The sequence below is a fragment of the Lampris incognitus genome, chromosome 11 (assembly GCF_029633865.1).
Source record: "Lampris incognitus isolate fLamInc1 chromosome 11, fLamInc1.hap2, whole genome shotgun sequence".
Lineage (NCBI taxonomy): Eukaryota > Metazoa > Chordata > Actinopteri > Lampriformes > Lampridae > Lampris > Lampris incognitus.
This window is the reverse complement of record NC_079221.1, coordinates 34,154,099-34,175,517: the sequence shown is the minus strand read 5'-3', so window position 1 is coordinate 34,175,517 and position 21,419 is coordinate 34,154,099. Positions and strand designations below refer to the sequence as shown.

The 21,419-nt window shown below is 45.2% G+C and overlaps 2 protein-coding genes across 2 annotated transcripts in view; both read left to right on the top strand.

Annotated features, from left to right (window-relative positions):
- Nucleotides 1-2,595, top strand: part of ankrd50 (ankyrin repeat domain 50) — a 5,304-nt gene extending 2,709 nt beyond the window's left edge. The window contains 7 exon segments of the mRNA XM_056288908.1: nt 1,496-1,536; nt 1,539-1,565; nt 1,568-1,644; nt 1,647-1,719; nt 1,722-1,871; nt 1,874-1,894; nt 2,585-2,595. Of these exon segments, the coding sequence (XP_056144883.1) occupies nt 1,496-1,536; nt 1,539-1,565; nt 1,568-1,644; nt 1,647-1,719; nt 1,722-1,871; nt 1,874-1,894; nt 2,585-2,595 (400 nt within the window).
- A 5,184-nt stretch (nt 2,596-7,779) lies between these two features.
- On the top strand, nt 7,780-14,331 carry ankrd50l (ankyrin repeat domain 50-like). The gene is made up of 4 exons (XM_056289518.1): nt 7,780-7,851; nt 8,200-8,444; nt 9,568-13,186; nt 13,556-14,331. The coding sequence occupies exons 2-3, from the start codon at nt 8,249-8,251 to the stop codon at nt 13,173-13,175; spliced, it is 3,804 nt and encodes a 1,267-aa protein (XP_056145493.1). The 5' UTR covers nt 7,780-7,851; nt 8,200-8,248; the 3' UTR covers nt 13,176-13,186; nt 13,556-14,331.
- The last annotated feature ends 7,088 nt before the right edge of the window (nt 14,332-21,419 follow it).

The following is a 21,419-nucleotide window of genomic DNA, read 5'->3' as shown; positions in this document are numbered from 1 at the left end:
TTCTCTAGTTGAACTTGACCCTGAATAAAGTTACTCACATCCTAAAAAAGGTATTCGCTGTCTTTCACACTCTCTCTCTCTCTCTCTCTCTCTCTCTCTCTCTCTCTCTCTCTCTCTCTCTCTCTCTCTCTCTCTCTCGCTCCCCACCCCCCTTTCTCGCCCCCCCCCTCTCCTGAAATGCTGTTTTGCAGTTTGGTACATGCCCTGACATGCTGAGAATCACTTGAGGATGAGGGGAAAAAAAGACAAGAAAAACCGGAGTGCAGTTTAGAGGGAGGGAGAAATAGAAAGGGTATGAGGGTAGAGGAGGAGGAGGAGAGAGAGAGAGAGAGAGAGAGAGAGAGAGAGAGAGAGAGAGAGAGAGAGGAGAGTAGAGAGATGAGAGGAGAGAGAGAGAGAGAGAGAGAGGGCGTGTGAAAGAGGAGGAATTCCAGTTGCACAGAGCAGAGTGGCTCAGAGCGAGGCAAGGTGCTTTAAAAGACATGGGACAGAAAGTGTGAGGAGGTGCAGAGTTGATTGGAAACCTGGATAGCCCGCTGGGAGTGGAGTGGAGGAAATGAAATGAGGTGATTATTATATCTGTAGAGAGTGGGTTGCATTAACTAACAGTTAATTAACAGTTAACTAATGTGCTTAGTTATCATTTCGTAATGGTGGTCATCATTTGCTGATATTCGTTAGTACCTTAATTAATCGGTAAACCCCTAATAAATGTTAACGAGAGAATTGTTAACAGTTACTCAGTGCTTATTAGGGTTAGTTAATGCTTATTACTGTATTAACTAATATTAATAGGGTTTGTTAATGTTAATTAACTGTTAATTAACTGTTTGTTAATGCTTACTACTGCATTACTTCATGTTGATTAATGTATCCTTATTGACGTGTTACCGAGAAATATTGTCGTTCTCTCTCTGACTCATTCGCCCCCCCCCCCCCCATTTCTCTTCCTCTTTCTGATTCCTGACAGAACAGTGCCAGCACCTTGGTGGAAGCGTGACAAGCGGTGATATCCCTGGATCCCTCCTTCGTCGTTTAACGTTGTGTATATACAACCCGAGTACACCATCAAACTGGTGGAGGAAGCTTTATCGTTTGAAGGCAGCTTATGGGAGAAAATGAAACCAAAGACTTTTCCCACGCACAAACCTCCAGTGGGACTTAACCTTTCTTTGACCTGCGTTCTTGTCAATCTTTCACCTAACCTTAAAGAGCCTGAAAGGGGGGGGCAGGGGGTCGGTGAGAGCTGGCTAGTCTACGGTGGAGAGCTGCTGATAACAATCATACGCCTGACGCACATTTTCAGGAGCTGACAGTGCGGGGAGATACACAGGCGGCTGCCCAAGAGCTGTCAAATAACTACCGCTCAACCAAAAGCAGGGTCAAATTAATGAGAGGTACTTTCGAGCATGGGACGCGGTGCTCCGAGTGGCGTCTTGTTCCCTGGATGTCAGATCCCAGGGCCCCAATGAGCGGCGGTGGTTTTGGTTAGCAGCTCCAGCCTTCTACGGGGCCGCCGCTTCTACTGCCGAGAATGGGCCTGGACAAGCTGCGGCGCTGCCTGGAGCCCGTTCCACCCCTGGGCGACCCCCAGGGCTGTTGGTGATGGCAGGGCCTGGTGCAGGAAAGACGGCGCTGTGCACCCGAGGTGGGTGTGTCCCACCTCGGAGTGGGGTCTTGCGGCAGGGCTGGCGCCGCGCTGCCTGGCCTCACACTTCTGTCTGAGGAGGACCAGAGGAGCACAGTTGTATGGAGATTTGTTTTGGGCCTGGTGGAACAGCTCCGCGCCTCACCTCTACTCCCTCCGGAGTACAAGGAGATCCTAAACACCCCCTCAGTGTCTTCCACTTTAGAGCCTCTCCACTGCAAAAAGACCCTGATGACACTTTCAAAGGTTTGTATATTCTAGTCTCTATAGCACCTTTTTAAAATCCCCAACCCCAGCATTTCAATGACTCTTGATGACTACAATAGTGTGATGTTAGGATTAGGTTTGTCTGCAAAGGGCAATGCTTGACTGAAGCACTTTTAGAATGTCTTTAAAGTGGGGAAAAGAGCTAAATGGTCTTTATTCTGGCAGCCGAGCTGAGTATGTAGTACAGTGCCTTTTCAACCTGCCATCGATTGTCCACAGATGCATGGAGAGTTATAGCCTCAGTCATTATAAAGAGATTCGACATCCGCTGTATTCTCCAAGCCTGTCACCTTAATGTCATGTGGCTGTCATTCAAACAAAGAGAGGCCGAGACAGCGACAGGAAAAAGGAGCAATTGTACTTCTTCCTTTGCTTATATATTTATTTCTCCGCTCATAATGCGGCCCATTCACCGAGCTTACAATGGGCAGTTTGAATGATGCTACAATGGTATTTACGACACAATGTCCTTTTTGGAGGGTTAAAAAAAGGGAAAAAAAAGAACAAAGGGGTGAAAATGCTTGCAGCGCTCCGAGTGACCGTCTCGGTGCTGTTCAGCGAGGTCGCCCTCCTCACGAGGGGCTTTTCACCCTCTCCTGTGTGTTTACACTGCAATGCATCCAAGCCCCTAGCACTCTCCTTCTCTGTTTGCTATTCTCTGGTGTGAAGTGCAGAGCTAGATTCCACATTCGCTTCTGACTGGCCCGCAGCCAGGAGATGTGTGTTTTTTTGACCTCCAGTGAGAGAGAGAGAGAGAGAGGAGAGAGAGAGAGAGAGAGAGAGAGAGAGAGAGAGAGAGAGAAGAGGAGAGAGAGAGAGAGAGAGAGAGAGAGAGACGAGAGAGATAGAGAGAGAGAGAGAGATGAGAGGAGAGAGACGAGAGAGAGAGAGAGAGAGAGAGCGAGAGAGAGAGAGATGGGGGGGCGGCATGTGAACAGCCGTTGGCAAACAGATGAAACATGAGCTCCGAGCGACCGAGTGGAAGCACATACATGGGGTCCTTTGCCTTGAAACAGCTGGTAGCTTGCTGTAGTCAGCAAGTCATTAACACCGCTTCACACTGTAACACACACCGTCAACAATGGCATGGCGGAGTGCTCTGATTACCGCCATTTTAACAGCTCTCCCCCCGCTTCCCTGGTGCACAGCCGTTCAGGTGAAGTTTTAGGAAATACGAGCCCCATATCACTGCCGGTCTAAGTGGTCTTAATGGTCCAGGGTGGACTCTACTCAGCGAATTTATTACACACCCATTTTTTTCTGTACTTGCGACCAGTGTTCCTTTTCGCGGACGGCTGAGGCGTCTTAACGTGACTGCATGTGCCTCCGCACGTAGCCACGGTTAAGGTTACTCATGTCCGGGAGCGCGAGGACTGGACGGAGAAGAAAACCCAATTGGGCGATTAAAGGTCCATCAACCTCCCACACCCGCAAACGCAAGAGCGTGTGCCCAGGAAGGGAGTGACCCTTTTAGTGAACGACGGGAGGTGTGATAAGACGGTAACCTACATGCGTTTGGACCCGCCGCCCTGCACAAGTTTCAATCACGCACTTAAAAAAAAAACGCACTAAGTGCTTCACCATAAAAGTCAGCGCGAGCATATCGTCCCGGAAGCCGGAGTGATAAAATGGTCATCAGGCCCAGTCGCACCTTTTAATCACTTTTTACAACCCCGTGCCCTCCATTTAATTTCATGCGTTGGGAAGCGACACACACACCAGATGACATGTCTCCTTTGAGTTCGCGTTTTTTTCTTCTTCTTCTTTTTATCTCTTCTTTTATACGAGCACATAAAAAAACTGGCCTAATGAAGCAGAGACGCAGAAATGATCTCCAGTGAGTTGTGCCCTGCAAAATGGAAGCAGCAGCAGTCTTTCATGTAGCGGTGACATTAAAGATATATATATATATATATACACTACCGTTCAAAAGTTTGGGATCCCACCCAAACAATTTCGTGTTTTCCATGAAAAGTCACACTTATTCACCACCATATGTTGTGAAATGAATAGAAAATAGAGTCAAGACATTGACAAGGTAGAAATAATGATTTGTATTTGAAATAAGATTTTTTTTACATCAAACTTTGCTTTCGTCAGAGAATCCTCCATTTGCCAGCAATTACAGCATTGCAGACCTTTGGCATTCTAGCTGTATAATTCGTGAGGTAATCTGGAGAAATTGCACCCCACGCTTCCAGAAGCAGCTCCCACAAGTTGGATTGGTTGGATGGGCACTTCTTTGAGCAGATTGAGTTTCTGGAGCATCACATTTGTGGGGTCAATTAAACGCTCAAAATGGCCAGAAAAAGAGAAACTTTCATCTGAAACTCGACAGTCTATTCTTGTTCTTAGAAATGAAGGCTATTCCATGCGAGAAATTGCTAAGAAATTGAAGATTTCCTACACCGGTGTGTACTACTCCCTTCAGAGGACAGCAACAAACAGGCTCTAACAGGTAACTATTTAATGAAGATGCCAGTTGGGGACCTGTGAGGCGTCTGTTTCTCAAACTAGAGACTCTAATGTACTTATCTTCTTGCTCAGTTGTGCAACGCGGCCTCCCACTTCTTTTTCTACTCTGGTTAGAGCCTGTTTGTGCTGTCCTCTGAAGGGAGTAGTACACACCGGTGTAGGAAATCTTCAATTTCTTAGCAATTTCTCGCATGGAATAGCCTTCATTTCTAAGAACAAGAATAGACTGTCGAGTTTCAGATGAAAGTCTCTTTTTCTGGCCATTTTGAGCGTTTTAATTGACCCCACAAATGTGATGCTCCAGAACTCAATCTGCTCAAAGAAGTGCCCATCCAACCAATCCAACTTGTGGAGCTGCTTCTGGAAGCGTGGGGTGCAATTTCTCCAGATTACCTCAACGAAATTAACAGCTAGAATGCCAAAGGTCTGCAATGCTGTAATTGCTGCAAATGGAGGATTCTCTGACGAAAGCAAAGTTTGATGTAAAAAAAATCTTATTTCAAATACAAATCATTATTTCTAACCTTGTCAATGTCTTGACTCTATTTTTCTATTCATTTCACAACATATGGTGGTGAATAAGTGTGACTTTTCATGGAAAACACGAAATTGTTTGGGTGATCCCCAAACTTTTGAACGGTAGTGTATATATATATAGTGACGTGGTCAAATAATGGACTTCTCAGCAAAGCTTTCAGAGTTAACAAGCAAACTTTTAATGAACGCAAACCCAAGCTAGTTATAACAGACACAAGTTCGTATTGGTCTCAGCTTAATCATTTTGTTGGCCACAGAAGCGACCTTATCTATTTGCCTACTCTTTACCCTCATAGTGGGAAATAGCATGCTGTCTAATACAACTTCTCTCATAACGTCCCAATCCCGCTATCTGTAACAGATATGCCCGTTTTTAACATGTTCAATATCCCACAACATAACCAAAACATCGACACTTCAGTTGCATCGTGGGTAATATGCAAATGAACTTGGAGCAGGAACACTCTAGTAGTCCAAAGGAGTTGAATCAAGTGCAACTGGACTTGGTGCACTTTAGTAGAATTCGCCACAATATATATATATATATATCACGGCTACTGAAAAATGTAATTGAGGAGCGTTTGTCTTGTTGAAGTGCATGCAGCAATGTAAGAAACAAAAAAAACAAGACACTTTTCGGACAGCTAGCCAACACCTGCACGCATGATTGACATGTCCATAAAAAAACATAAAAAACCTCTTACATTAACAACGTGGTCTCTATTGTTCTTGTTTTACAAGCAAACGAGCCTCAATTCAGTGTTAGTCTTGAAGTGTCGGAGGGTGGCGCCATGCTGCGTCAGCTGACGTAAACTGGATTTTTAATGAGTGTATAACACTATTACAGTAGTCGTGTGTTGTTTTATTTTTATTTTTTCAGTTGAGGTGACTTCTCTCACATATTCTTAAATAGAATTAGCGTTTTGAAAAATAGCTTTTAAAAATACATTTATATTGTGTTTTCATTTAAATTTTACATTAATCACATTGAATTAAATTAAATGTCAAACAACATTTGAAAAAAATAAATAAATATTTGTTAAATAAATAAACTAAAAAAATAATTAAATTTTAATAAAGTTTTTTTTTTTTTAGTTGAGGTGACTTATCACATATTCTTAAATAGTTCTCGAGCTGTTTTTAGGTAGCAGCACATTTTTGCTTCCATCACCGTCAGACACACGCGCACGCACACACACGCACACACACACACACACACACACACACGCCACCAACAAACCCACTTCCTATTGGTGTGAGCTAAGTTAAGGAGCTCTCACTAGAGTCATTTCTCTCTGCCATCTCCTGTAACACTGTTAGGATGTGAAGCGTCAAGCAAGTAAATACAGGCGGTCGTTTGGCCTTGTCCCAGGTGGACATTGTTATGTCTTAGAGTAAATGCACACTGAAATACACCTGTTCATTTTTATTTGTGTGTGTGTGTGTGTGTGTGTGTGTGTGTGTGTGTGTGTGTGTGTGTGTGTGTGTGTGTGTGTGTGTGTGTGTGTGTGTGTGTGTGTTTAAAACTGGAACATTTGGCTCCGGTTTGATGAATGCCATCAGTTCACGAGTAAATACTGCGCGGAATAACCGCATTTTATATGGTCAATCTGCCAACGTTGCGCCCCCTGCTGGTTGAACTCTGCCATGGATGAGTGAAACAGCATGCTTAAGTAAGGTTTTTGTCCACAGATACGTCACACAAGCAAGAAAAATGGGAATTTCACTATCCGCACTGATCAGAGAGACAATCTGAAGTCAACCTACCATCCACCTTTCTCTTCTGTGCTAGTACCCCTCCCTACCCCCAAATATTACTAAATTATAAAACTATTTCTGAGCATTTTTTCAAAAATAAGAAAAGGGAGTACAGTTGATACTAGGGGCTGATACTGCCCAAAGACAAACTTGGAAAATGTGTCTTTATTCCTTTTACCCAGAAAGTCCCGCTGAGTTGCATCACATTCTCTCACATTCCCGTTCTGTCTCCTCTCGCTGGAGCATGTCCAGACTTTACATTTTCATTTTTGGATTTGGAGAGAGAGTTATTCATGTTCAAATATTGACTACGCTTCTTTTTTTGGGCGGGGGGTCATTCTTTCTGTACTGTTTTCCCCTATCATTTTATTTTAAGTTAAGATAAGTGAACTAAGCAACACAAAAAAGATCAGTACCAATCCATATATTTGAGGCTAAAGTGGAATTGGCCGAGTGGAAGTATATACCCTGTTTTTGTACCCTAAGCCTTTCAGAGAAGCTCTGAGTAAGAAGCTCTAATTTTTCCGACTGCATTCTTATAGCAGTGATTAACAATTATAATACCCAGTAGACCTGCATGACATCGGTGGCAGACTGGGAAGCACACTGTCATGGGAGAGAACTGTGTTTGCGCGTCTGTATGTCTATCTGTGTGTGAGAGATAGACATATCCTGTTTGCAAACACCCTATGTGTGTGTGTGTGTGTGTGTGTGTGTGTGTGTGTGTGTGTGTGTGTGTGTGTGTGTGTGTGTGTGTGTGTGTGTGTGTGCCTGCCCAGGGCAGTGCAGGAAATCCCAAAGGTTCCATCAACCTGAGTCATCACCGCATCACAGTCCTGCAGATCCACCCCGGAGGAGACAGGGGTGGGGAGAGTAGATAGGGCCAAGGAGGCAGGCAGCCATTGGAGGGTGAACGGCTTGCTTTACACAGAGCAGATTTGCAGCCGGCACATCGCCCGATATCCCGTTGAAACTCATCAGAGCATTTGCCCAGTTGTAACTCAACTTTAAACGGCGCCAACTTTCACCATATCCCTCTTTTACCGTGGCACTGTTGGCCAGCGTCCTACCTCTCCAGGCGGTGATTGAATGATTTCGTTTCGTTTCACCGGCTCCCCATGCAGAGATTTTGAGCTGCTCCGTATCCTGCATGTGATGTAATAACGGTAACATTAAAAAGATGACTCCCTACTCTCTTCTCTATACCCTGCTCCGATTAGGTTCTCCCTCTCTTTCCCACTGTACCCAACAGCAATTTCACATTCTGTTTTTTATCTGCGCTCATTTTTATTCCCCCTTTCTCCACGCCCATATTACACCAGGCCATCTTAAATTTAATCTCTGTCCGTCTGTCTGTCTGTCTGTCTGTCTGTCTGTCTAATCTCTCTCTCTCTCTCTCTCTCTCCTCTCTCTCTCTCTCTCTCTCTCTCTCTCTCTCTCTCTCTCTCTCTCTCTCTCTCTCTCTCTCTCTCTCTCTCTCTCTCTCTCTCTCCTTTCTCTCTCATTTTCGCCAGGGCAGTATTGGTTCCCCTCCTAGACCTTCCTTCTCCTGGCCAGACTCTGATGGTAGTGGTGGACTCATTAGACCCAGGCTGCAGCGGTGGGGCACGAGATGGTTTTGTTGGGGCAGAAGGAGCCCCAGGAGGAGCGGGGTACTATCGCAGAGCTCCTATGCAGTCATCAACACTGCTTCCCAGCTGGCTGCTGCTGGTCTGTTCTGCCCGCCGCCAGAACAAAGCTGTGTGCAAGATGTTCTCAGGTATGGACAAAAATGGTGATCCTAACCTTCACTCTCATAGCGCATTTCTATATTATGATACTGGTGCAATGTCTTCTCAGATTAATCAGAAAAACGTTACTTAGAATTTACTGGACATGGCATGATGCTGTTTTTTTTTGTTTTGTTTTTGTTTTGTTTTTTTGGTTAATATTTCCATAAATATTTTCATTGGATTTTCTGAGGTTACCATCTACTTTGCCCCGAAATCTGGAGGCAGAAGCCTTAAACCTTTTTTTTTTTTGCCCCAAGGAAATTCATCAGCAAACATCTTCTTTACACTTTTTAGTAACATATATATCAGGCAACAGCTTCCATCCTTCAGCAGCTATAATTCAAACAAACACCCATCAGGCCACAAGCTTAATTTTCTAAGGATAATGTTAACACATTGTTCCAGATGTGTTTTTCTTTTACCCATGCCTTCACCACAGCATTTTGGAAACGGAGAAGTTCACAGTTCTCCAGATAATGCACTGGCTGCAGTTTCAAGATGGCCTAATGTGAAAAGTGATATTGCATAAAGACATAAAATGTACTTATGATACCTTACAGTTAACTGTAAGTGTGGTACTTCAAAAGATGCAAAATGCCGCTGACCCTCTGATGCAAAAAGCTGGGGAACGTGTTGTGTTTCAAACACAGCCTGCTTTTTTTCCACCTGGGTTAGACTGTAGTGTATTTAAACAGCCAACAGTAAAAGCAAATAAAGTAATGATATTCCATCTCATGTTGATCAGCCAAACCAGTTTGATCCCTCGTGTTTCGAACTGCCCACATAAAACTAAATTAACTTAAAAGAATGTAAATCCTACATACTCATTATCACAGTGTGGGTGACATTTTGAAAGCTTTCATTATGCAGGGGAACTTATTTGCAGTTTTCACCACCATTTTTTCCTGATACTGTGTTCTTAAATATTACCAGCTCCCTAGGTCATTCATCAAGTAGAGTTGCACATTTGATGCCAACATGACTCTGGACTTAAACACAGCTTTCACAAAGGGCCAATGCCAAATTATATGCAAAATTATACTGAAGTTGAATAAATAGTGCATTGTCATCATATCCCTCTCTTGCGCTTCTCTTCTTTCTCGGCTACAGGTTTTCGGAAGTTATGTCTGGATGACTTGAGGAAGCCACCTCCTGTGCGCGATGTGCAACAGTATATCCTCCGTCGGCTGGACCAGGAGGGGGCACTGCGCCGTCAGCTGACCCCTGAGACGGCTGACATGCTGAACCTGCTCCATATCAAGAGCGGAGGCTGTTTTCTATTCCTGGAGCGTGTGCTGGATGGCGTGGCGGCATCCCTGGTGGGCCTGCGAGAGATACGGGACATCCCCGGAACTCTCAATGGCCTCTACCTGTGGCTGTGCCAGAGACTCTTCCCCCGGGGGCTCTTCCTCCATGTCAGGCCTCTTCTCAATGTTCTCCTAGCTGCCCCAAGGCCACTCACCCCCCATCAGCTCTACACAGCAGCCTGGACCCAGGACACATCGCTCAGCCTTCAGGTCTTCCAGAGTAAACTCCAAACCCTCTCCCCTCTCCTCATCGATGGCCCTGGGAGCAGCAAGCTGCTTTTTCATGCCAGCTTTGCTGAGTGGCTATTGGACGTCAAGTACTGCACACAGAAATACCTGTGTAGCATGGTGGAGGGTCACAGCATGTTGGCCATGGTTTTAACTCTTAAAGGACCTCACCTGGACACAGAGGAAACCTGCCAGCTAGGCACCCACCTGATCTACTCTGGTGTCCACAAGGACAACCCTTCCTTACTAGCATTGTGGATGCTCTGGGCTGGAGTGCCCACTCTCACTGCTAGGCTTAGTCCTAGGGTACACAGTCTCAGCCCTAGCACCTATAAGTCTTCCCCATCTCGGCCTCCTGTTCTGGTCAGCCAGGAAGTCCTTCAGCTCTTAATGAGAAGTGGACTCTTTCCTCCTACCTGCTCCTCAGATGTCAGCCTAACTCTGGGAGTGCATTGTGTAGGTGGAGGGAGAACAGCTGTTCAACAAGCATTAGAACAACAGGAATCTGTAAAGATGCTACTGGATAGTGGGATCAGTGTAAATCAAATTGACTCCACAGATGGGCGAACCTTGCTTGCCAGTGCAGCATATGCAGGCTCTGCAGATATAGGCAGCATTCTCCTAACTCGGGGAGCTGATCCATTGATCAGTGACAATCAAGGTCAAACACCACTTACTCTGGCTTCCAGGCAGGGTCACATCAAGGTGCTGTCACTACTTCTGGAGTGGGCTAAGGACCAGGAGCCAGAAACAGCAGCAAGGATGCTGGAGCATGCAGACAGTGAGGGCTGGACAGCGCTTCGCTCTGCTGCATGGGGGGGACACAGTGAGGCAGTACGTCTTCTGCTGGATGCAGGGGTGGACGTTGAGGGATGTGATGGTGAGGGCCGGACAGCACTGAGGGCCGCAGCCTGGGGGGGTCATGAGGAGATCCTCCTGACCCTGCTGGACTACGGGGCACAAGTGGACAAGGCTGACCGTGAGGGACGCACACCACTCATTGCCGCTGCCTACATGGGACACCGTGAGGCAGTGGAGATCTTGCTGGACCACAATGCAGAGGTTGACTTAGCTGATGGAGATGGGCGGACAGCTCTGTCAGTAGCTGCACTCTGTGTCCCCACAGCAGCAGGGGTCAAAGGTTATGGGGAGGTTGCCAGTCTGCTACTGGAGCGTGGAGCAGATCCAGTACACCGAGACCGAGACGGAATGACACCGTTGCTTCTTGCAGCTTATGAGGGCCATGAGGACATAGTTGAACTATTGTTGGAAGCAGGGGCTGATGTAGATGAAACAGCTAGCCCTGATGCCAACACTCCTGCAGCAACCGCTGTCACACCACTGCTAGCCGCTGCAGCTATGGGCCACATCAGCACTGTAGGGCGCATTCTGTTCTGGGGTGCGGCTGTGGATGCCATTGATGGTGAGGGGAAAACAGCGCTGAGTCTGGCAGCAGCAAGAGGCAGTGTAGAGGTGGTCCGTGCCTTACTGGACAGAGGTCTGGATGAGAACCATAAGGATGATATGGGCTGGACACCATTGCATGCTGCCGCCTGTGAGGGCCATCGAACTGTGTGTGCTGCATTGACAGAGAGGGGCAGTACGGCACGGGTAGGCGAGATGGACATTGAAGGACGCACCCCCCTTATATTGGCTGCCCAGGAGGACCACTGCAGCACAGTCAGGTTATTGCTGGATAGACGCTCTCCCATCGACCATCGGGCCTATGACGGACATTCTGCCTTAAGTGCTGCCATCCTGGAGGGCCATGCCGAGGTAGCAGAACTACTAATGAGGCGAGGGGCAGACACAGATGTCCGAGATGCAGAGGGACGGCCTCTGCTCTACCTCCTGGTGCTGGAGGATCACCTCAAAATGGCTGCTCTTCTCGTGGAGAAAGGAGGGGTTCCCCTGGAGTCCAGGGACTCTGAGGGGCGCACTGCACTACACGTGGCCTCCTGGCAGGGAAATGTAGAAGCAGTGGGGCTGCTTCTGAGGCATGGGGCTGACTCCAATGCACAGGATAAAGAGGGGAGGCCACCATTACACTCAGTGGCATGGAGAGGGCATGCTGAAGTGGGACAAATTCTCTTAGAGGCCAAGGGAATCACTGTAGACCTAGCCTGCTGCCAACAGGGGGCAACAGCTCTAAGCATAGCTGCTCAGGAAGGACACACCAATATAGTGGCCATGCTTTTGGAAAAAGGTGCAAATCCTGACCACATGGACAAATATGGTCGCAGACCAGTCAAAGTAGCTGGAAAACGTGGCCACTTTCCCATTGTCAGGCTCCTAGAGAGCTATGGAGCCAAACCATACCCAGGCCTACTGCCCCCCTCTAACCCACTCTCTCCTGCAAGGAAGAGCCCCTCCTCAGCCAGCTCAGGGAGTAATGGAGTTGATGGTGGCCTCATCGTGTCATGTCTGTCAGGAGGAGCAGCTGCCACCTCCACCTCCTCAGCATCGTCTCCAGGCTCCACTGCCGAGCGGTTTCATTCCATGCAAAGTTCCCAGAACTCATCTACCTGCCATTCCTTGGCCACTGTACAGACAGTGCCAGCTGACAGTCTGAGCTTCACCCAGCAGATCCAACAGCACTCACTGCCCCGCAGTCGCAGCCGGCCCTCAACCCTCCTACCACCAGGGAGCTCAGCCCAAGGCAGTCTCCACAGAAGCAGCCAGAGGAAACCCAAGGAGAGTCCTCCTCCCACCATTTGCACCGTGACTGCCATGATGCACAACTGTGAACTTTCTCAGAAAGGCTTCTCTTCTGGGTTTGACTACCCAAACAAACAAAAACCCCAAAACTCCAACCTGATCAAAGCTGACCATTCTAACTATGGAGGGGGTAAATGGAACTCTGTTATGGCTTCCCTTGGAGTAATGCCTGGCCAAGATGGCCCTTTGAAGGTTGCCAAAAACAGGGAGAGTCCACCTTTAGGCTATCCCTATCAGCTCCAAAGCCCTTATCAAGGGGAGACTTGGGACTCTGGACCCCAGAAGAACATTCTCTCACCTCCCTGCTACAGTTATGCCCCAGTGTTGCCTATCAGTGCCTTACAGGAAGATACCATGGTTACTATGACAACTACAGACCCCCAGCTCAACCTGAAACAGGCCATCAAGCTGCAATTTGAAGGTCCAACCAGTGCAGCCTTATACAAGAGAGAAACACCTCTGTGACTGGTGCTTAAGTAAGTGATCATAAGGTTACCATATTTACTTATCATTTGAATTTGTTCCTTTCAAAAACTTTGTGCAGATTCTCTGTTTAAGAAATCTCCTGTATCCTTAAAAGGAAAAAAACATTCTTGCTTTTAAAGGCAGCTGTGAGATATTTAAACTGAAGCCATAATAACAGCACTGCATAGACCCCTTCATCATTAAAAAAAAAGTGTGACATAATATATTTTACATTACAAATACGCTTTGCATACCCTGCATCAGACCATGACAGTTTGATCGTAAAAAGACTCATCATGAGCCATAAACAAGCGATCATCTTTGAAATTTTACATTCTGAGGAATTCCTGGAATTTTAATCATGGTGCTCTTTGTTTTAGGTGGAGGTGGCTGTTTTTGCAGCTCAAGGGTCTGATTGCAGAGGGGGATAATGGCTTTCTGAGGTCAGATGAGAGAGGAAGAGATCTCTTTCCACTCTTTGTGCACCCCGCCTTCTCCCTGTCCTCCTTCCAGGGATCAGAGGAAGACCGAATTGAGAAACATCAAAGCTGTTTACATTCCAGCCTTTCCATTGCTTGTTCGAGTGGTGGGCAGCTGTTGTTGGACACACACGGAAGGGTCCACGCTACCTCTGTCTCTTTTCCTCTTTTTTTATTCATTCCTTCCTTACAGGCAAACATCGGTCTATTATGTGCAACATGCACTCTTTACAGAGGCTGTCATTTCCAACACATCACGGCATGTTATTAGTAACGCATTCGGACACAACATGTGTTGTGTTGAAAAGCCACACAACCGGGAGTTGTTCTCCACCCCTTGTCCCCACTGACCTCAGAGCAGTGGCCAGTCAGACAACGTGACAGCAGGTCTTTGTCCTTGTTCCTTGTTAGAGAGTCATTGTTGTGTCCCCACAGTTGTTGGGTTGTGACACAGCTGTTGTTTGTGTTCTTTGTCTCTAGAGAAAAGGCTACAGCTAAGAAAAGGGAGCGTGATGCTGCACCAGTAATCAATTAACTGCCCCAGAAACTTGGAAAAACGTCGTCTCGATGGCGTTTTGTGCCACGGAACTGTCATAAAGGAGTCTAGCAAAAGGGCTCTCAAAAGCAAACAACATTAGTTATGAATTCATTATTTTTTTTTAAAGACTTGTTTTTATGTTGGCATAGCTCTCTTTGAAGTTGTTGCCATTTTCCTTTTAAAAGCAGTAATCATCCTCAGAGGGCTTTATTTTTGTGGCCTTGATCTTTATCAAAGCCTATGATATTTATATTGTGAAACTAAAAGACAATGATTTGGTGTGCTCACCAGTAGAGAGCCAATGTGGACCTGCGGGGGGCTCCTAGCACACCAAAAAAAAACCCCAAAAAAAAAACACTGTTAGCAGAGAATCAAGCGTGCAGAAAGCCTGACCCATAGTCAGCGACCGTGTTGCTGGGTTTATGAAACAAACTATAAAGGACAGCCATGCTTCATGCACCAGCTCTGCTCACTCACATTGTGACTGTATTGGACAGGGGGGATGATGACCGTTGGACCATAAATCCCAAAGATAGCAATGGGAGTGCTGCTCTTTATTTAAAACTCATGTCTGGCTTAAGTACTTCCTATTGTTGTAATCCTTTTTGGATACACTTTACAGTAAGGGCACATTAATTAACCAGTAATATAAGCATTAACTAACAATTAATTAAGAGTTAACTAATGTTTCTAGTAATCATTTGCAAATGATGTTCATTATAGACTAATATTAGTTAGTACCTTAATTAACCTGTAACCCCTAATAAATGTTAACAAGATACATTTGTTAAGAGTTACATAATGCTTATTAGGGTTAGTTAATGGTTATTCCTGTATTAACTAAAATTAATAGGGTTAGTTAAGCATTAACGAACTGTTAATTAATGCATATTACTGCATTAGCTCATTTTAATTAATGAACCCTTATTGTGAAGTGTGACCTTTTTAATTTGTTTAATTTCTAAAGTCATTCTTTGATTAAATTGGCAAGCTGTGCCATAATTAACACTCTATAAGAGGTGTTGTGTCTGCTCATTTGTTTGTATGCCTGCGCACGTGTGTGTGTGTGTGTGTGTGTGTGTGTGTGTGTGCGTGTGCGTGTGCGTGTGCGTGTGCGTGCACACACATGAATGCACGTGTTTTTCTATTGCTTGCACCTGTGGAAAAAGTGGGAGATTCCACAGATAGCTGCTGCTGTCTTTGCGTCATGCAGGGGGAGATGAAAAGAGGAGCTGTGCTTTGCCGAGACCAGTTGCGCCAAAGTCATGCAGCAGCTCAGTGATGCTGCACACCTCGGATAAGGACTGAGAGCCTTTTGGAGGACTTTTATGGCCATATACTATTCATGCAACAATATGTTGTAGGAATGGCAAGAAATGAGCAATATAAATATGGGTTTGTTTGTTTGTTTGTTGTTGTTTTTTGTTTTTGTTTTTTGTAGCATTATTTGCAGATAAATCATTTTCCATTTGATATAAAACCAAAGACTTATTTCCTCAAAAGAGATGCCCACAAACTGGAAGAAAAAAGTTAGATCCTGAAGGCTTTTTTTACGGATCCATCTCAATTCATTAAAAACCAACTACAGTGGCTTTTATAATTATTCAGTATTACTTGGAAAACACTTTGAATGTGCAATAAATCAATATGGGGGCATGCTTTTGCTGGTGTTTACACTGGGAGAAAATAGATTTTATTCACCAGTGATTTCACATCTAGCTGTGCGGGACGTGAGAGCGAGCTTATTTTTTCACAGAAGTCCTTTAATGGACAAGCTGATGAGGAAGACGTGAAAATTGTGAACAACACAATACATAACATACACTATTTGGCAACTGTACATGCACAACTGGATCTTGATGTAACCTACAGCCTTATCATGGTCACCATTGCAACCAAAATGAGAGGAGATGAGAACAAATACATGGTTTATATGCTGGCAGGGTCAAATCATGTAACAGAATCAGAAATCAGAAACACTGTCGTTTCATTTCATGCACTTGCACACATGAAATGAAACGAAATATCATTTCCCCCAGCCCACAACAGTGCAACAAAAAGACAAACACACACACCAAAAACTACAAGAACACATATATCCAAACTAACACACACACACACACACACACACACACACACACACACACACACACACACACACACACACACACACACACACACATATATATATATATATATATATATATATATATATATATATATATATATATATATATATATATAACTAAAACATAAATAAATCATTGTCCAGGGGCACGAACGGAAGCCAGGATGACTGCTGGAACTGCCGGTCTGCATGGGCTAGCAGCTTGCTTAGCCTGCCCCGCTTCCGCATCCTGTCAGACCGCCCTCGGTGTTTCCTCTTCGGGCGCAGCGCCGGTCAGGGCCGTGTTCTTTGGGCCTACAGGACGCAGCAGACAAACTTAGACGCAGACAAAGGCACCGCATGGACGGTACCGAGTGAGGCCGCCGCGAACGTGAAGTCGCGCTGCCATCTTCCCACACCGGAAGCGGAAGATAAAATTAGCTGCAGAACGCTGCAGATAAACGTGGAGTCATGCTGATGCTTGTTTTATAAATGAACCCTGTTACATCTGAGCATTGAAAGATTCAAAGCCAATTTTCGGCAAAGTGTTAGCGTCTTATCGACTGAAGCTCATTATGATTAGAATCCACGTGTCACCGTCATGTACTTCACAGTCTTGTGTAGTAGTAAACAAGATACTGAATTCCCCTGCAAATGAAAACAGCAAAAGAAACTGGCTCAAATGGATTAGTAAAATGTTTTCCAGTGAAAGATACACACGCATGCCATAAATTCTTCTCCTTGGGAATTTGGTTTAAACTTGCTGTTGACGCCCACATATCACATGACGGCATCAGCCATGACTGAATTACTTGCACTTTTAACAAACAAGCAAGCATTGGCTATATGCATATTGTAAACATCTTGATAATAGTATTTCAGTCTAGAGATGACCAGGTGGCGACCAGCCTGACAGCATGGATGTGCACAAGCTGGGTGGGGGAGAAAAAAAAGGAAACCAATCAAACTTTTTGAACGTAAAACACTTGAAAACATTATTTTTTAGCAATTTCAAATACAACATCAGCCGGCTTCTGTTTGGCAGGGACGTTTTTGGTACATCCATTCCATCCATCCATTATCCAAACCACTTATCCTGCTCTCAGGGTGGCCGGGATGCTGGAGCCTATCCCAGCAGTCATTGGGCAGCAGGCGGGGAGACACCCTGGATCAGACACTCTAAATATTGATTTTTAAAAACTGATATACTGGCCAGATGCCCCTGAAACCATCCAGATTGCTGGAAAATCGTGTTTGTCACTTGACTGTCACTGGGCCTTGTCTGTATTTTTAGCATTGATTTTCCATGGTTTGGGAGGCGGAGCTGGAGGTGGCAGAGTTGAAGATGCTAAGATTTTCATTGGGAGTGATGAAGATGGACAGGATTAGGAATGATTATATTAGAGGGACCGCTCAAGTTGGACGGTTTGGAGACAAAGCAAGAGAGGCAAGATTGAGATGGCTTGGACATGTGTGGAGGAGAGATGCTGGGTATATTGGGAGAAGGACGCTGGATATGGAGCTTCCAGGGAAGAGGAAAAGAGGAAGGCCAAAGAGGAGGTTCATGGATGTGGTGAGGGAAGACATGCAGGTGGCTGGTGTGACAGAGGAAGATGCAGAAGACAGGAAGAAATGGAAATGGATGGTCCGCTGTGGAAACCCCTAACGGGAGCAGCCGAAAGTAGTAGTAGTAGTAGATTTAATATGGACAATGTGATTGCTGCCCAACAGGTATGTTTTTATTCAGCATATAGTTCAAGTGGGGTTCATCTTGGCTCTGAGATACTTTTTTCCACCCTAACCTGAGAACAATATGTTATCAAAGGATGAGAAGCATGGTGAACAGTGGGGGGTGTAGTGTGAAACCCAGACTATAAGAGTAAAGCAGTATGAATCATAAAAACTTTTTTCTGTTGTAAGGATTTGGAAACGATGTTTGGTTATTTATGGGGGTTTTTTTTCTTCCATTCTTTGACTCAAATCAAGTCCTGCCAAGAGGGAGAAGGAATCAATAAGTCCTGTGTGTGCACGTGTGATGCTTATAAAGAGAGAAACAGTATATACGTAGTGATAGGAATGTGGAAATGATAGATGCTGATTACAGAAATAGTGGATTGCCATTAATTTCCACATTACTTATTCAGCGCCCATCTGTTAAATGGTGCATAATGATGTCATGGCCAACAACCGCCCACTGTTTCTAGATGAAAATGGTGGCGGTCACATTTCAGTCACCTTCTGACTTTATCTGGCCCTTGACATGTGGAGAATTTTCTCATTTTGTCTTATATAACTATTGCCAAATTAATTATCACTCGATTCCATAATACGCTCTAAAACAGACACACTCGCTCTTAATTCAGTTGATTAAACTTAACTGCGTAATGGTTTTCCAAAACCAATGCTGATTTCATCCATCCATCCATCCATTATCCAAGCCGCTTATCCGAATTCGGGTCGCGGGATGCTGAAGCCTATCCCAGCAGTCATTGGGCAGCAGGCGGGGAGACACCCTGGACAGGCCGCCAGTCCATCACAGGATGCTGATTTCAAGTAAAGTCAATTTTATTTATATAGCCCAATATCACAAACTTGCCTCAGTGGGCTTTACAGCAATACAACATCCTGTCCTTAGACCCTTGCATCCATCCGATAATCAGAATCAGAATCAGAATCAGAATCAGAAACACTTTCTCATTTCATTTCATACTCTTGCACACACATGAAATAAAATGAAACTTTGTTTCCATCAGCTCACAGCAGTGCAACGCAAAGACAAAAACACATGTCCAAAAACTACAAGAACTACAAGAACATATATGGCCAAACTAACACATATAGCCAAACTAACACATATAGCTAAGCTAAAGAAAAAAAAATCACTGTCCAGGAGAACGAACACCAGCCAGGTTGACTGTCGGAACTGCCGGTCTGCATGGGCTAGTATTTAGTTTCTGTCAGACCGCCCTCAGTGTTTCCTCTTCGGGCACACAGCAGACAAAGCTCCCCCAGCCGATCCAGCGCCAGCTCTCCCAGCCATCAAATGAAGACAAACTTAGATGCAGATGTGGACAAAGACACTGCATGCCATCTTTCCACACCGGTACCGGGTGAGGCCGCTGCAAATGTGAATTTGCGCCACCATCTTCCCACCTTGGAAGGTGGGAACAACTAACGAACTAACACTAGGGAACAACTCCCTAAAAAACCCTTCATCAGGGAGAAAAAAATAGGAAGAAACCTCAGAGAGACAAACATAGAGAGGGATCTCCCTCCCAAGACGGACAATGTGCAATGGATGTTGTGTGTACACAATTTACAGAATACAACATTGAAAGAGGATAACAGAATGAAATGAATGAAAGCCACTTTATTCGACATTGTATTCTTACAATGAATTTGTTCTCTGCATTTAACCCATCCTATTGTACAGGAGCAGTGGGCAGCTGCAGCACCCGGGGACCAACTCCAGTTCTTCTTTCCATTGCCTTGCTCAGGGGCACAGGCAGGAGTATTAACCCTAACATGCATGTCTTTTTGATGGTGGGAGGAAACCGGAGCACCCGGAGGAAACCCATGCAGACACGGGGAGAACATGCAAACTCCACACAGAAAGGACCTGGGATGGCCTGGGGTTCGAACCCAGGACCTTCTTGCTGTGGAGCAACATTGCTAGCCAGTGTGCTGTCAACTTATAATGGAATAATAAGATATATGAAGAACATGATATATATGAAGAACATGATGGATTTCCAGGAAAATAAATGTTGGCGAAAACAATTGTTAAGTAAAAATTAAAACATTGATAATTCCAGGATTGACCATCATTGCATTTTCGCTGCATAGAGCAGCAGTGTGTAACAGTGATGCAGCAAGGTGGAAAAAGCAAACCAGCACCATTTGTTATACATGTTAACAGACTCAGCCTGGCAGTCAGCTATAAACAGTATGTTCCTAACTTTATTAGAACAAGCTGGAGGGCCTGGCAGCAACTCCCTTAGATGTTTCTGGGTTTTTCCTCTTCTCCACCGCCCCTAAATATCTCCCAGCAGAAACATGACCAGAGACGCTGTACATATTGCGGGAGGAAGAAAACATTTTTGAATTTGTGTTCGTTTTATACAGACCAAACACTGGCTGCACCTAGACCTCTGTTCAGACGTGCACTCAAATATAATTATTCCATGTAGTTATTTTCTTCCAGACATACTTTTGATGGCATGTGTGCTGATTAGAAGCCATTTTCCGCTTAAACTATGACACAGCGTGTGTCCTCCAAGCGCAGGTTATTATTTGAGCTAACAGGACCTAAAGGCAACAATGTAGCTGATCAAGCAGTCAGCCGGCACTCTTCACCCCCCTCCAACAGTCCTCTCACAAGTGCTGCCAGCGTCATGCTGGGTTAATTGCGTTCATCACGTCTGGCAGAATTAACCTTAAAAACCATTTCTATTTACCCCGTGGAAACTCAGCACAGGGAATGATTGCCGTGGTCTGCTAAGCCTAAAATCATAGCACTTCAAATTCCAAGCCATAAAGGAGGAATTGAGGAGGGAGTGCTGAGCCATTTATAGCTGGGGATTTCTGAGTGGGAGGCTGGCTGCTTGGTTAGAGTAACTGGCATGTGACTGTCTCAGATATGGATCAAGGAACCTCACTCCATGCATACAGACGTCTTCATTTTGTTCTTCAGTAGTTAACACATACAGTATGAGTGAGTGACTCTCACACCAGAGAGATGTGCTCTTAGTTCTTTCTCAGCGATACCATTGTTGGGTAAACAGACTGCAGTCGCCCTCAAGGGTTGAATAGCCACCAGTGAGTTACAGAAGTCTTGTCGTCTCCAGTTTTTCCAGTTACAGTCATTTTCAGTGATTACTCACAGAGACGTGTCCTGTTTAGAAACGGTTTCATGACTCAGAGTAGACCCTCCATAAGAAAATCAAACAGCTTTTCTCTGTTTCCAAGTTGATGGAGATGCAAGGTTTCTGCAAGATGCAGATGAAATTATGTGATGTCACATAAGCACGTCATGCAAAGCAGCCATCTTCCACTCCACATCGCCTCCACCACAAGCCACAAGCCTTAGGATAAGGATAAGTTTTAATGACTGGAGATAA

Bases quoted from the DNA above. Each gene is read 5' to 3' on its own strand.
- ankrd50l (XM_056289518.1), top strand. From the start codon at position 8,249: ATGGTAGTGGTGGACTCATTAGACCCAGGCTGCAGCGGTGGGGCACGA. The intron at 8,445-9,567 runs GTATGGACAAAA...TCTCGGCTACAG, and splicing joins TGTGTGCAAGATGTTCTCAG to GTTTTCGGAAGTTATGTCTG.